The sequence below is a fragment of the Aspergillus bombycis genome (genome assembly GCF_001792695.1).
Source record: "Aspergillus bombycis strain NRRL26010 chromosome Unknown contig00002, whole genome shotgun sequence".
Taxonomy (NCBI): Eukaryota; Fungi; Ascomycota; class Eurotiomycetes; order Eurotiales; family Aspergillaceae; genus Aspergillus; species Aspergillus bombycis.
In genome coordinates, this window is record NW_019170004.1 from 1163327 (window position 1) to 1180098 (window position 16772).

The 16772-nt window shown below is 46.6% G+C and overlaps 2 protein-coding genes across 2 annotated transcripts; one reads left to right on the forward strand and one right to left on the reverse strand.

Annotated features, from left to right (window-relative positions):
* Positions 1-8657: 8657 nt before the first annotated feature.
* ABOM_000818 (uncharacterized protein) lies at positions 8658-9890 on the reverse strand (the record flags this gene model as incomplete). The annotated part of the gene is made up of 1 exon (XM_022527948.1): positions 8658-9890. The coding sequence occupies one exon, from the start codon at positions 9888-9890 to the stop codon at positions 8658-8660; it is 1233 nt and encodes a 410-aa protein (XP_022394343.1).
* A 3489-nt stretch (positions 9891-13379) lies between these two features.
* Positions 13380-13745, forward strand: ABOM_000819 (uncharacterized protein; the record flags this gene model as incomplete). The annotated part of the gene is made up of 3 exons (XM_022527949.1): positions 13380-13511; positions 13572-13592; positions 13653-13745. 3 exons carry the CDS (start codon positions 13380-13382, stop codon positions 13743-13745), a joined length of 246 nt encoding a protein of 81 aa, XP_022394344.1.
* Positions 13746-16772: the final 3027 nt, after the last annotated feature.

Sequence of the window (16772 nt, forward strand, 5' to 3'; positions counted from 1 at the left end):
ATACGCTAGGGCTGAAGATGAAACCCAACTCTATCCAGGACTGCGCCAATCGGATCTCAGAAGTAGCTTAACCTCTTTTGGGCTGCAGTATGTCTTACTTATCCTTTTTTAGTAACACCGGGTCTGTATTTCCACCGTGACTTCGGGGGTTGGATGCTACTTTCTCCATGGTAAGATGAGATGATACCCGGTTGTCGTCATCGAAACATGCGGGTGAAAGGTTACTAGACGTCTATCTACGTATGTCACGGATTCTTGAAGCAATGTTACACGAAAGGGCGCACTCGGAATGAGTAGAGTAGTGTCCACATAACAGAGGATGATGCGGTATGCTGTAGAGGAGCAATATATCATTCAAGACCGAGGCAACGGCGTGTTCACAGCTAAGAACGGCAATGAACTTCAGAACGTCTGTAACGGAAGTCTAAAAACGCAAGATCTCCACATCTATCCCTGGCTGACGGCCGCATGTTGGATAACAATGTTACAATGATGTCCATGTCTGCAAACAGCTCATGCCCGACGTGGAAACAACCAACTCATGCAATATTGCAAAGAGAAAAGCAAAACTCTTTTTGTTAACAACATGCAGTGCCATTCCGCCAGTAGTACTCGCGATGCCACTTCATCTGATTCAAATATGTCTTCTGCGTCATCTTGTGGTTGTACCTTGGTTAAGACGGCCTTGCCTGTTCCAGAACAAACGTATCTGCTACCTTTCTTTATTCATCTACCATCCAATAACAGTGAACAATGTCGGAGTTCATGATTGCTTGATCCTCGTCATGACGAAAGGCTTAGATATGCTTTGTTAACACAACATGACGCCGAACATCATAGATTCGTGACGCCTTTCTCAACTCCTCAAAAAGTTTCAAACTGGCATCGATAGCGCTGTAAGAATGACTTATAAATATAAGAGACTGTACCCTCCCACACTACTTACTCATTTTCCTCTAGCATAGCCATTCTGACATCTATCGCTGACAGTACCTCTCTTCAGCCTTTAGCTGCCTACCAACGTTCACTGCCAAAATGTTCAATACTCTCAAGTCCTACCTCTCCGGCCACCCCGCGTCACAAGAAGATGGGCAGACCGCCCCAGGCGGTGCAACTGGTTTGACCATCAAGAAGCCATTGGGACAAAGCTCAAGCGCCAAAGGTACCGTTAGCATTGAAAGGCATGGCCAGTGGGATAGCCAACTGGCGATCAAGAACTTCCAAAACGAAAGCAACAACCCATTGACTGTCCAAAAGTTCCTCGCTTTCAAACTAGATGTCACGGCCAAGCCCTCTAGTTCATGGGTCACTTCTGACGGGACACTGACTCTCATCACCCATACACTACCGAATGGAAAGCTGTATATTAAGGGGGAGCTTGCATTCCCCTATAAGTATGAGTTCAAACCCGAAGATGCCATTGTACTCGAATGGGCCTCTGATATCGGAAGTGACCCTAAACCTTTTCAAGACTCACTCATAGTTTCTGCAGATGAGCAGCCTCCAGGAATCAGTGGCAGAGTCACGGTTGAATGCTCGGAGCCCTCAGATAAGGTGCTTGTAGGGGTACCACAAATTCTAGACTTCACAGAAGATAGAGCAAAACATCCGGTCACCGCAGTAGCCGGTAAAACAATGCCGTTCGATCTTGATGCCGGTAGCTACACGATCACTCCGAGTGATATCGCCACTTCAGACGAGACCGCCGTCGCCACAGCTCATGTCACGCCAAGCAGTGTGAGCTTTGGCTTCGATGATAAGAAACAGGTCAAGGTGACTTACGACAAGGCCCAGTATTACAGCTCACTGGACATAAATGTCGAGTGGATCCCACCGTTCGAAGGCGTAACATTTCAAGGCCGCATCAAACTTAATGAAGAGAAGCCGGTGGACATCCAGGTCACCTATATCAAAACGGTCGCGATTCGCCGACATTTGCCGACTGAAGGCAGTGCTGTTATCAGCTTTGATCCAGTTTATTTCAACAATGATGGATACGCCCTTAAGGAAAAGCATGTGAAATTATCAGGCACCCTGCAACCAGTCACTTATGCGAAGTCTGACTTGGAGAAGACGGGCACCATTGATCCATCCAAGTTAGTGGATCTATCCGTCCAAGTGGAAGGGGACGATTCCGATTCCGACTCCTGCGTCTCCTTACGTCTCACGTCCTCGCGCTGTTTGTACACTGCCCAGATCAAAGTCCAGCCAGGAACTCCGACATCCCTGAAAGTGGTCAAAGGGGAAACATATGCGATTGAGACAAAGGGCTACATTGTAGAGGGCACTGTCTATGGCATCAAGCCTAATGAACCTATAACCCCACACGGCGTGACATCTTTAACGCTCACAGTACAACGTGGGGCTAGTCTCTATGTCCCTGGGTTTCCCCATTTTCTGAGCTTCGGTGGCTGCACTGATATCGAAGAGGCGCATAAGGATCAGTTCAAGGAAGCGGAGGCATCGTCGATCTTTACCTATGCCGTGAACCCCACAGGTCAAATAGTGCATGATAATACCGACACGATCATTACTTGGACGGAGAGCTTGGTGGAACAGACAGGTCTGGCTCGTCCAGTAGTTGCGGTGCTCGTTGCCTATACTTGCAATCCATCGGGCCAATCCATACGAGACATTTTTGTGGATAGAAATTATCAAAATCTCACGGATTTATGGGGAACAATGATTTCATCTCTGAAAAGAGCCGGACAAGTCGCGAACGATGGTCCTGTACCTGTGACGTATATACTCAACCCGGACTTCATTGGCATGTGCCAGCAAGGGGAGCTCAGTCCGAGTGCAAAGATTGGACAGACGAAATCGATTGTGCGTGGCCCGCTACAAGATGCACTCGAGAAAGCGTCACTTCCCTATCGTGTACCGACGAGCATCAGCGAAACGCCCCGTGGATATGTCCATGCGACTAATTGGCTAGTACGAAAGCTCGCGCCTAATGTTTCCTTTGCTTGGCAACTTAACATATGGGGCATAGCAAATGTAGAGACAGGAAAGTCTGAGGATGCACAATGGATCTATGGGAAGACTAACGCCATTGCCAAGGCGCATAAAGCATACACATATCTGAGTGATCTTCATCTATTTGATGATCTGACTGATGTTGACGACCCTGAAGTGAAGAATACGAAAGGTCCTGATTTCTTAGCCGTCGATCGCTACGAACGGGATGATTATACTTCTTCATGTTATACTGCCCGACCGTACTGCTTCGGCCCGTACGAGTGGCAGCGGTTTTTCGACTTTTGCGGTGCTCTCAGCCTTGAGCTACAGGTGCCACTCATACCCTGGCAGATTTCAGCTAGTCGCATCCCCAGCCAGTCAGACAAAGTCGCTACTACAACAAAAGATAGAGACAACGAGCGCTGGGGATCAGGTGGCAGCTTCCTTCTGGGCGATTCCGACATCAATCACAATTACGGCAATGTACATCCGACAATCCTCCAGATATCGCTCAAAGAATGGCCTCTAATGGTGGCCAATGATGTGAGAGATGAGCTAAAGCGTTCGGCGCTATTCGATCTGAGTGATCCAGCCTATATGGACATAGCTCTGCGTGGGATTCCCGCAGTGCTGCTGGGCGGAGGCAGCACGACGGGTATTGCGTCTCCAATATCTGGCGCGCCGTCCCCACAGGCTGCATGGGTGCGGCGCAAGCTTCACGAATATAAAGACCATCGCATCTACTTCTGAGCTATTGACAGGGGGGGTCTGTCAAGTCATACTCTGGACTCGGCGGGACATTCACCAGACCAAATAAATCTGGCTCGGCAGATATCGACAAAAACAATTATGTCCTTCGGTAATGTCGGTTGGAAAGGCAATCGTTTGTGGTTGAGGGTAATTTCAGCAAAAGAATATAACAACGCTGTGCGTGGTGCTATTCTGGAGATCCTCCTTATAGTCATTGAACAGTCCTTCGCTAGTAACAAGAATGCCACTAAGAATTAATAAACACTATCTGTTACTAATATCTCCATATTGCCACTATCGGGCTGGTATTATAGTGGAGTCATGCATAACATGTATTGCCGCTGTACACATAGGCCATGTCATCGACTAGGGTGTATGCAGTTGACTTGAGGTTTCTCGGGCTGCTGGTATCGTTCCCGAGCTCGTTTGTAGATAACTGATTGCTAACCAAGATAGTTGTCCGACAGATTTCAATCATGACGTGATTTTTCAGGTGTAGCAGTCATACAAGGGCTATTGTTTCCTGTGGCATTGGACCAAGGTGCCAAGTACCCTGGACTCCCCAGACTGCTTTATTGATTAAACTCGCCTGACTATACAACATGGCACCGACACCAGTTGCACTAGCGGTGGTGGGTTGCCTATTTCCTTCAACGCTATAAAGAAAAGCATAATATATTTTTAAGTGGCAGGTGTATGGCATAACTAGTTACTTGGAATCTGGCACAAGAATCTGGTGACCAGGACAGTGAGTGATAAGGAGAGAAACGCTTTTTGCCGAACATGGAAAGCCTAATCCTAACCCAGGAACTTTCATCTTCAATTTCCTCCATCGGACTATTTTGGGAGAGGGCTTTGCAGGCTTGTTTTGTATTGAGGCCTTGTCCAACGATCTTCTTGGCGTCAAGGAACCAAGTGATGAAGAAGTGAAAGAAGTTGTATCTACATGTTCCAATTAATTGCTGGGCATGAAAGTAGCAGGCTTACTTCGGGTGTGTGACAACGCTCAGTTCGACGAGTTAGGATTCATAACATAGTAGCCATACAAATAGAAGCAGAACACAATAGACCAAGGTATATTCTAGGTAATATTCCATTCTAGACCGGTACAGTTTCACTGTCAAATCGTCATAGAATGGTCTGTGTGTTGGGCCTTTGGCCGACCAACCCGTTCTTACAGGTAATATCGTTACGGTAGCATCCAATATCGGAATATCATATTACAGAAATGAGTTCTATATTATAAAGCAAAGACTTAGCCTTATTTCTCAAAACATTCTGTCATTCCTCTGGAGATATGTTAAGCTCCCTTGGTAGATATTTCATCACATCATTACAAGTCCCCCTACCCTGGAAGACACACTCTCCACACGCTATGGTCATAGAACGATGGAGAAAAGGAAGTATGGCGAGGAGACTTGAACACAGGCTTTCCTGTAAGCAAGAAAGATAAACTATTCCACACCCCAAGTAGCAACTAACGTTATTGTTTGGGTAACGGCATGTTTGTCGTCAATACGAAGAGACGTAAATGCGGCCGGGTTGGGAAGCAACAATGAGAGACAAAGAGCAGTACCTTTGGAATAGTTACGCAAAGGAATAATGGATAGCCAAAATGGTTACCGGGGTGATCACTAAATCTATCAGGTAGGGTAGAGAGGGGTCAAGCTGAAACGTACCGCATGAAGTGCGTTACGTATAGAATAATATTTGCCACTGGCAGTAGCAAGACTACAGTGAGGCATTTTTGCCTGGACTGGATGTGATTAACAAGCTGTAGTTCAGCTAGTTAATCTATTCTGCAGCTGAAAAACTCATCACATGTATCTTGCATGCATAGCTTGGCGTTGAGATGAGGGGCAGCTGGGCTTACCATTCTTTTGAATTGGCGCTGAAGTGAGACAGACAGACGATCACGATGTTGTTGCACTTACAGTGTGGCCAGGGAGTCGTTGTGTCTGCTATTCGTCGCAATCCATCCACCTCGTTATGCATTCATTGTCCATTCGATAGTCTATTTCCATTAATTCCAGGCCCAAGAGCCTTCCTGTGAGATGCGCTTGGACAGCCATCCACCTCCGAGTTGCATGCTTACATCCGCAGTCCCAGCTCGAAACAGTTCGCGACTCGATGGGTTTCATCACAGACAATTGGAGATGATATCGAATGAGCTTAAGATGCGATCCCTCGGGAAGCCAATCTTTATCAGTGTATGCCGTGCATGGAATAGTGGATAAACCGGGATATCCCGCTTCAACACGCAGGATAATGTAATGTCTCTCCATGAGAGCCTCGATTATATGACCTCTGCTGCCTATGAGGTGGAGACAACTGTCTTCGGCTGCAGCGGAGCCTTTGCCTTATGTGACACATCTTTATGAGCGTCGTCAGTACAGACTTGGCTGCAGGTAACTTTTAGATTTAGAGATTGGTTACCTTGAGATGTCTCGGTGGAATTCTACTACCTTCATCCGCCTGCCCAGCTGCCCCTTTGCCTGTGTGATTTTATTCGCTCAAGGATAGGCAGTTATCACTATTGCTCAGCCAGCCACACCATCCTGCATCGGCGTTTCCGTGTCTATCATGGTGGAATACATCATGCTGGAAACGGGGCACGAGGAGGACTTGGCTGAGGAGGTTCGGATGAGCAGGACTCATGCCGATAGAAGGCTATAAATACATGCCTGCCAACGTACTGAACTCCATCCTACAACTACCTTTCTTCGTCACCCTTGCTCAAACAGCCCATATTCACTGCCGATCCATAATCCTAGCCCTCCACTCCCCTCCCACAGCAACATGTCAGACCTCTATATTCCTCCCAATGGCTTCCGATTCCGCCTCATCAACAAGCATACGAACAAAGTCATGTCTGCCAAGGATGACGTTCTCAACGACTACAGCGGAGGGGTAATATACGATGACCAATGGTTCACTCTTGAGGATTCTGAGGAGGAAAACAAATACTATATCAAAAGCACCTACGGTCCCAATGGTGGAAAGGTGATCTATTCAAAGGACGCGGGGGTTGGGATTTACGATAAAGGATACGAGGACCAGCGCATGGCACTTGAGCCTGGCACAGGTGATCAGTTGGGTAGTTTTCGGATTCGCAATGACTACTCCACGACGGTCATAGTCTCCAATACCAACAAGGACTTAAGTAACTATGGTGCCAATAATGTGGAGTACCCTGATCAGTACTGGATGTTTCTGTTTGAGGATACCGAGATTGACCGTGTCGAGTATCACATTGACCAGGGCACCATATCTGGGACGGGGCCTGTGCCAAACGTCATGAGTATAATGCTGCGCAACGAAGATATTCTGCAAGCGACTGTCAAAGGGCATCTGGGCGACAAGTTTGGTGAAACCAGCTCCTTTACATATTCGGTTGGCTTTACGATTACCATTGGTGCGAAGGCTAGCTTTGGGGTTCCTGGAGTTGCATCTGGAGAGATCACCACGGAATATAGTGTCGTAAACGATTTCGAGTGGGGAAAGACTACCACCCGGGAGACAGACGTTGGCGCAGACGTTGAGGCCCCGGTTCCAGGCCGTATGAAAAAGGAGGTAGTGGGATCAGTCAATCGAAGCACCCTTACTGTTCCTTGTACTGTTTACTCCAAGTCGAAAAAGACGGGGGTTGAGGTCAAAACTGAAGCTGTGTACGCGGGCACACCTGTCTGGGGATTTGTCTACACGATTAAAGCGGCAGAGCCCATTGATTAATCTTGATTAAGCTCTTCCCTCGTTCATGGGGGGGGGGGGGGGGGGCAGTATCGAGGTCTACTCTTTCGATTCATGCCGCCCTGTTCTGTTTTCTTTATAACACAGTCGCTAATCGAGTGACCTGTATCGATTCCTATTCAACATAGTATATCTTAACAAATGAAATGTCCCCCCGCGGGCAAGGCTCGGACGCGAAGTGGATAGATCGTGATTTGGATTCTGAAAAACAGAGAAATGTACTAGTCAGGATAGCCTTTACCAAAATATGAAGCTATGCTATACTCAATTCAGTACAGCCTTTTCTATTTACGCTTCCAGACGCCTTGCATCTACCCCCAGGGTCACGTCCTCGGTCGGGCATGTATTGTGGCGTGCACCAGCGGATAAATAATGATATAACCCCCGGATATCAACATCAGATATGAGGATGGAGACACCGTCCACCGACAGAGACTGCGTACCGGGCTTTTTTATTTGCCCATAACTTGTAAGGCCACAGATTAACCACTTGTCAGTTCTATCCTTACAGCCAATTCATACATGTAGGTATTGAAGAACATCCTTGTGTGCTCAAACCTGGAGTGGATTGCCATTGTCGTCGCTCACATCACCGCCAAACCCTTGAATATCTCTTTTGATGACCACATCTTGAACCGATTGGCTCTCCGCTCGGAATTAAACGTCATGCGTTACTAAGACTGGTGATGCTGGGTAGTTCGGCAATATTAGAGGCAATTGTGATAAGCTCGAACTATACATCTCTGGGAACAGCCAATCGACCTAGGCTAAACCAGTAGCAGAGAATTTAACAATGTTAATCAACAATAGAATTTATCCTACGGCAAGACAGAGGATCCTCAGGGTAAAACTGTGGTGGGCACGTTCCAACATCATATTCGAGAAATGCCATCATCGAGACGGCACATTGCCTCGTCTAAATTATTGGTCATTCCTCTTTTATAAATTCCAACGAACCAGAAGCAGTGCCAGGGGTCCTCACGCATGCTCACAATCGCACTCTTGGGTCCGTCGGCCGGTGTTGTCTTTAACATACTTAGGTAGTCATGAATATGGCCCTTTCCAGAGATACTTGCTCTTTCTCCTTTACCACGTATCCAATTTGTAATTCAACCCCCGCCCCAATTTATCAAAGGATAAAGCTGATAATATAGCATTCTGAGCTTTAATGTATAAGACATAAGCTTGATCCAAAACAATTAACTCAGTAATCCATGAGCGAGTGGGTTGGCCAATTTCGAAGTTGCCAGCACATAAATAAGAAAAGAATTAAAGAGTCCCTGCGAAACACCCCCAGTAATCGTGATCATACCTAAGGTGCCCTCAGAACAGCCCAAGACATCACGAGCAACATACAAGACAAGCACACTCCACATGGGTGCGCTCAGAAGCCCGTTTTGGTAAGTTATCCACGCCGTATAGGATCCCATGTCTCCTCGACGCTTTGCAGCACGGGCGAATGCAGCGAACAACACTATATAACAGGCTACTTGGGGGCCCACTGCTAACAGAAAAGCATTTGGAGAAGGTCCTCCGTTGAAGCTTGGACCCTTGACTATCTGAAACAGAAGGCCGAGTATCCCGCCTGCTATGACTGCCAGGCGCAACTTCGAGCTGATCAAGATGGAATTGGAGGGGCGTGTATGCCGGTGACGAAGGTAGAATATCGAGACAGCGACCAAGAATGGCCCACTGAATATAGAAGAATACAGGTTGACGATATATTTTGTCTCGCCCCAGAGTCGGCCCAGTATCACCCACGCCACTCTTAGAACTGGTGCTGACAGCATCAATGCATAATTCAGGACCATGAATTCTCGGTGAGAGCTGATATCGTGATTCCAAATGGCATAGATTGCAAGAGCAAGCGTCGCCATGAGACCAACTGACAATGCTGATAGCAGATATGCAAAGGGGTCCCCGGAGAAAACCTCTTTCTTGGGCATAGCATCCGCTAAGAATACCCTTGAAGACCACGAGATGATCAGAGCGCAAAGGAGATATAGTCTCCCGATAAACCGATGAATCGCAGGGTATTTAAACTGCAGAGTCGGGTTAAACTGGGCCAGACCAAGGACGATGGCTATAGAACCAGCAATTGTGTGAGAGAACATCGCAGTGAAGTTGCGCAGAAATATTCGCATCTGACCCCCGTTGGTATCGGATAAAGTGGCCGAGCCCTCCCCATACGCAAACTCAGGAGATACCAGGACGGCTAAAACTTTGTCGCTCAGGTTGGATGAATGTGTCTCATCAAAGAAGTATGTGAATGACAACGGCGCAAAAAAGATCACCATCAAAGCCACCGACACTTGCACAGTGCTCTTGTACAAATGACCGAGGTCTTTATTCGATCTCTTCTGGGGTTGGTTACGCTGTCCCATCGTGTCGGTGTTTGGCATCTGACCTCTAACCAGGCTTGTTGACGACATCTTGAGCAGTACTAATCAGTCAAAGAGAATTAATGAAATGTCCAACCGGGAACTGGCTTGCCTTATATCATCTCATGCGGGACAGGAGGACCTTTCAGTAGGATTAACCAAATGCATGACCTTCAGTTCAGTCCAGTGTTATCTGTGATCGTTGCCACTCCCAGGATGTTACCACTATTCCGAATACGGACCCTCTTGCGAGCCTCGGGCCATTGCAGACACCATGAAATCTTCCCATTTGACGCAGCAAATGCCGACTATTTCTCCAATATAGTCGCCTACAAGCAACCTGGCAGCTCTCCACTGGTTATTGTCTGCAGGCGAACTGTCTGGACAATTACCAACAGAATAATTGCGCTTGTGGATCAATCATCCTGGCAACCTAATTCGGGCATTGCAACTGTTTGCTATAGAACATGACGATTACTATATCGTGCTGGCACCAGTCAGTGCGATCCCACTGCCAACAGTGGATTCTAGATATTACACTTTGTCCTCTACTGGCCTCATTCTCACGCTGAAATCGCTTTCAGCCTTCCTGGATAGCAGAGTTCCATAATGCTTTCACGCAGAGCCGTTTCCTTTCGTTTTCAAACCCGTTGCACACTGTAAGTGGTGTGAGCTTGGCTGGTTATTTGCAGTGTAGAAAACTCGTGTAGGGGCATGGTAAGTCTGTATACGCTTCGAGGATGTTGGTTTGGGATAGGCTAATGTCGGCATTCACCATTCACCGGCCAGAGGCCACAGAATTATGATCAGAAATATGTAGTAACCCCGTTCTTGAATGGCCACCACGTTCGGCTGATCTCGACCGAGGTCCTTTTTGCACTATATACGCAGTGTGACAATATCGGGGTCTGGACTGCGATATTCGCGAGGTATGGCTGATCAACGATAGACAGAACGTGTACAAGGGTGGAAGAGTTGTTACCGTGCAATCTGCTGTCGAATTTGAATCGCTACTGTCATTGCCCGAGTAGAACATGTCGAATAATGTAGTTCAACGCCAGGTCTGGTTCTTGGTCAACGAAGATCATTCCGCCAATTGTTGGCAATGAACAGTGTTGGCTCGATGCAACCCTTCCCCACAGTTGCGGAACCGCGAAACATTGAGGGACCATTGACATTCCCCTCGTGGCCCTGGTATCCTCCCGCCATAGACATTGGCCGCAAACTGCCAAGATCTGGGGACGTCCGCCGTATCTGTCTCCGAATTACACCCGATGCTCCCGGGGAGCGAATGGCCGAGGGCGTGCTCATGATTCATGTCCCTACTGGGGACAAAAGCATGAGGATTGCCACAGTACCCTCTGAGGAGATACCAGGGGCTGACAGAACTCGAACTATGCGAATATTCGACATGGCTGTTCCAGAATTCCAACGTCGTATGGACGTGAAAATTGCATCATATTCAAAACAGTTTATATATGAATGGCTTTAGCCGTCTGCAATCTTTACCTTGGACTGGCCGGTGTGCATTGTAATCGTCCAGGATTATCTGCAGGCCAATCGCCTGAACTTCATAAGGGATGAAACAACAGTATCTTGAGTCAGTGGGCAAAACTCAAACCACTGGAGTGAATGAGGTAGGTGGATATACGATTTGTATTATCCTCGGCTGGCCGAGTGAGAGACTTCAATTGATACAAATGGTGGGGGAATCCCGGTTCTCGGAGGAATTCAAGCCCCGCCAATGCCGCTTCTGGTTTCGATACCTCATGCGAACAAGAATCATCCCTCGCTGCTCTAAGCTCCCCCCGCTTCCTTAACTTCTTCCAAGTTCCTCCCCTATTCTACTAGTACTCTACCGATGACAGGACCTCTTCTTAGAAATATTACTAAGAATGTTCATAGCACTCTGAATTTCAAGATATCTCCAGCTTGTTGATGCGTCGAAGGTTATTCAGCTTGCAGAGTATTTCAAATATCCGATCTCTTGACATCTCCTATCGAACCATTTCGTCAATATTGGAGCAAATAGACATGTATTGTCTATACCTCTAGGTCTTGTGACTATCTTAAAAGTCTATATACTGCTCTCCAAAAATATTGTAGGAATATAAAAATCTAGTAATACTTTACTGCGGTTACCACTTGGCACTAGATATGTAGTTGGTCCGAATTCCACGGATATCGCGAATAGTACGATAGACTGGATTATCCAAGAATACAGCCTTTAACAGTAATGTGATAGCTTATTTATTATTGTAATTATTGTTTCAGTGGACAGTAGAACTGTGTACCGAGAGAATTATACTAATAAGATCTTTATTCAAAAGTGCTGTACTTCTGACTTTGTTCATTAGACTAAGGTAGATAGCTGTGTAGGTAAATAAAAAAGATATAGTTATTTCAGAATATTATTATAGTCTTGCGTTTCTATACTTTAACAACAGGATCTTATATAATAAGAGATATCAGAATTGTCTCGAGAAATTCGATATCGAAAATCCGATTTTTCTTTAATACAGTATTCCATAGAGTATTATTGTTACCGAGGATCTTTTCTTGGCTGATTATAATATCCTTCCTGACAAGTAGATTTTTCTGTGCGGGGTTGGTTGTGGTAAGAATATTAGCTAGTGCAGCGATGGGATTCAATTTTGAGATCATAAAAGTACTGCCGGCCTTTTTAGCTCACCCACACTCACCCTACAACTTAGCGGCGCTCACCAATAAAGCAGCAACCCCTAAATGGCTCGCTTTTCAGTCGGCCGCGCTCAACATGTGGCTTAAGTACGGCTGAGGGGACGGGAAGCCCTGTTCTCCACAACCTATGGTCGTATGTTAGTTTAGGGCACCTTGTCATATCTTATAACCACAGCTCCTACTTCAGTACTGGTCCGACAATATCGTACAATGGAGACAGGCTCTCCGCGCGGTTACTCCGTACCACACTGCTTGGTGTTTGAACAAGGATAGCCCAGTTGAATTCACAAGTAGTGATAGTATAATAACGTAGAAAGCCTCGCGAAATATACAATGGCATCAACAAACCCTGGTGTATACTGGATCCCTCGGGGGGCTCCCGGTGACACACATATCGTACGCACTAGTCATTGTAAAACCCCGGGTGTAGCGAGACCCAGGCTTTGTGCACCGTGTCCCTCTAGTTCGGAGGCTGCAAGATTGGCCACCCTTAATTACACAGGATCAACATACCTCAATTTTGACAATCTCTGCAGACGGCATTTCGATCCACCCGTCGGTCTGCATGGAAAAAGGGTTGTACAGTTAGATATCTAGACAGTCGCTTATGTAGCAACTCGGTCATGCTCTCCGCAATCCTTGCATCTCATCTTCCGTGGAACAAGCTCTGTATAGTAAACACCACTCTCTCTTGCCATATAAAAGTCTCTTCCCATCTGCTGTTTTTGGTCAGTCTAAGTTCAACAACATCAAAGCTTACTCACAATTCACGAAGACTGCATCTTTCTGAGTTAATCCTACCCGTCTTCCAGTTGCAACACCCCCCTCAAAATTTCCAATATGAAGCTTTCCACCATCATCCTTGTGACATCCTCAGTTCTTCTCTCTGGTGCAGCTGCCACCCCATGTGATTCTGCTGAGATCTGTCGGAGACAATGCTGGCGCAACCAGCGTCAATGCGAAAAGGGCTGGGTAAGTTATCCAGCGTCACCAATATCCCAACTCATGGGCACACTAACTCTTATGCGACAGTACGCCAAGAAGCTGAGAAATGTAAGTATTTGAAGTTAAAATATCGTAGCTTCCATGTTCCTTATTAATGCGATATACTAGAAATGTTGGACTTGCTGCCGGAAGAGCAAAGTCGACTATGTTGACGACGACTACGATCATGATTATGATTATGAGGAGTTTGACTGGGTGTAACCTATGAGTCTTTGGACGCAAATGCAAGGTAATTGGGGATTCCGGAATAGAGCCGGACAACAATCTGGAACCAGGCTCTTTTCTATCTTCGTGTCATGTCAAGTACGAGGTGAAGACTGAATGTACGGAGTCATTGTAATCGCAGGATCTAATGAAATATCAGTAATTGACATGAAGCTCCTGTAGGAAGGCCTTTTGTCATTTCGGTGTTAATTTCGGTGTTCCCGCATACTATGGCAGTCTACAGTATATCATATAGTATGTATTATATATATCTTGTTAGGACCTGTGTACTACCTCTTGGTGTAGATATCTTTATCTCATCTTTTGCTGGTGTCTACTTATGGTCCCAGTTATACAACGCGACAAGTATATCTCTGCTCACTAAGTAGTGGTTGGTCAGTGGTATGGTGTTAACACTGAATGTGTTTGATATTACGGTCTTGCTAATATTGAGTTCTCTCGATAGTATTACTATCGTAATATATTGCTTATCCTAACACTCATGTATCTGAACCTTATAGGTCCTGTATTATTCTACCAGACAGAAATTATAATCGAGGCAGGCCTAGCCAAGTTGAACTTCTGCCGGGGCATAATATCGCCGTTGAGTGGGAAGACTCACGTTCTGCATTTGTATGTAGCCTACGTTGGAAACGAAATCGAATAAGGACACAAGATAGCATCTGTACTTTACCCCAGAGTCTGGCAGATACATCGTTATGACTTAGATGATCATGTAGAAACCAACGTCCCCCAAATTGACTGCATCACATCATGTTCATAGGGGCCATAGTTGTGTCATTATTGCACCAGTACCTCATGTGGGCCACCTTGACAGGAGACGTAAGAGGCATTCCTAACCCTTAAGATCCACCTTGGCTGTTACCGGCGAACACTTTTGAGGAGGTAGGAGAGGAGAATATTTCCGCAAAGATCCACGCGGGGGTTAGCCAAGAATTTATCCCTTCCCGAGCTCATGCGAAGAATGCTCATAGCTGATGGGACGGTGGGTCCATTATCCTGAGCTATCCTATAGAATGATTGGATGTCTCATTTGCTCAGATGCGCTGTCGTTAGGCCTTGACTGATCGATGTCAATGATGCACGGCAGGTAGCTTATTACTGTACATACCAACCTTATGAGTGTCTCATGGATTTTACCAAAATGGAAAGGTTACATGACCAAAGGTAAAGAAAGAGAAAGAGAAGAAAATGAAAAAAACGAAATCTGGTCTGCAACAATTGAGATTAATATTAAGAGATATTATTTTTAAGTACATCAAACTTCAGTCGCTTGACCACGAAGCCTCCACATCTCCCTGAAAGCCGGGGAAAAACTCCGCCAAGCTGGCTGGGAGGAAAAAAACCCCGCATCAAGGAGAGGTAGGGAGACCCAATACCAAAGGTCGCATTTATTTGAGGAAGCTGCCGATGATGGGAATGTTCTTTGCGAAGCAAGCGATCTCCAGGATTCCTGACAGCTTTCCGTACATACCACCCCGCTGGTAGCGTTCCGCATTCTCCGACAGACAGTTCAGGAGGGTGCAGGTGGTCGAACTATCGTCCTTGCCACTGTTCACCAGGTTGAGGGCATGGGTGGTGCATTGGTACCAGTCCTCTGCTTCTTGTTGCGTGACGATAGAGCCCGCAGCGGCGGAGGAGATCAGGAGTGCGACGGGGACAATGCTGAGCTTCATTTTCTGGGAAGGAAAAGATTAGTTAATGTCTCGATTGAACTTGGGAAGCAAGGGCATACTGCTGAGAGCTTGCCTTAAGCCTGGATGAGGATTCTAATAGAGGTTGCTTTGTGTAGAAGATTGAAGGATGTGTTGGATGTACGTCCAGATGTTGAGTATAGATCGGCCATTATATAGTAACTGTTCCCCTCCTTTCTCCTCTCTAACTACATAACAGATTATGGTTAACTGCGTAGTGTTCTGGATACAATGGTAGTTCCGCAAGCGATCACCATCGACGTTACGTCTTGAAGCCGAACTGTGCGCATCATCGAGCTGGGCGGATATCCAAATTCGGCAGCAGCTGGGATGGTTCTGAGTTTTCGTTTATAGGTAACCATCACTGCAACTATACAGTACCAGAGAACACCTGTAGTAGATACAACAATCTCAGACTTGTCTTTGCAAACGGTGACTCGCTCTCAAATCCTCTTCTCCACCCATTCTCTCTTTGTTGGAGATAACGCCCGTATTTGCAGAGGCAAGCGTTCTGAAAGCGGCCACTCTATGACGCCCTCATGGAAGGAATATTAATGGTTTTATGCGCTACCAGAGGTGGGCAACCCCCAAGAATACATCAAAACGTGGGTCAGGATGATGGGAAACTATTGAGACTCTAGGTTTTGTGAACATGGGACGTTCTGGCCCAAGCTGATATCTGCAATAGCACACCGGAAAGCACGGCCAATACAGAGTGTAGCCTAAAGCAGAGCTGCAGTGGCTGGCGAAGTGTCTCTCGGAATCAGTATGCAACGTGTCATATACGGTAGTTCATGTCTCGTCTCGGCTAGCCACTTTCGCCCTCGCCGGTTTAGGAATGACAGCTATCATATACCTGTCGGAAACACCCGGCCCTTTCAGGAATGGAATGTAAGGGAAATATGTTCCGAATGGTTATTCAATGAAGATATTCAAAGTTCAAAATAACTAGGGGGCGGAGGAGGTATGTGGCCCATTCTGGCATTAGCTAATAACGAACTGGTAATGCGTCTAGGCCGCGATTGTTCTTTTGGACACATCGCCTCTGCATGGAAGGAATTTACCGCACTACCTTCAATGTGGAACCTAACCATTGACTCCGTCAGATGTACACTGATGGGCCTATTCCGAAGGGTGGTGACATCACGGAGGGAAGGCAAGTGTTACCGGTTGCAGTCACCAGGAAGACAAGATTCAACGGTCTATGCAACGACGCAGCGCTCAACCGTCCCAGCTACCATTACAGCAGGAGCATTCTGCGGACTGTTAGAGCTACTTCCATCAATGATGCAAGCAGAGCGGAAACCAA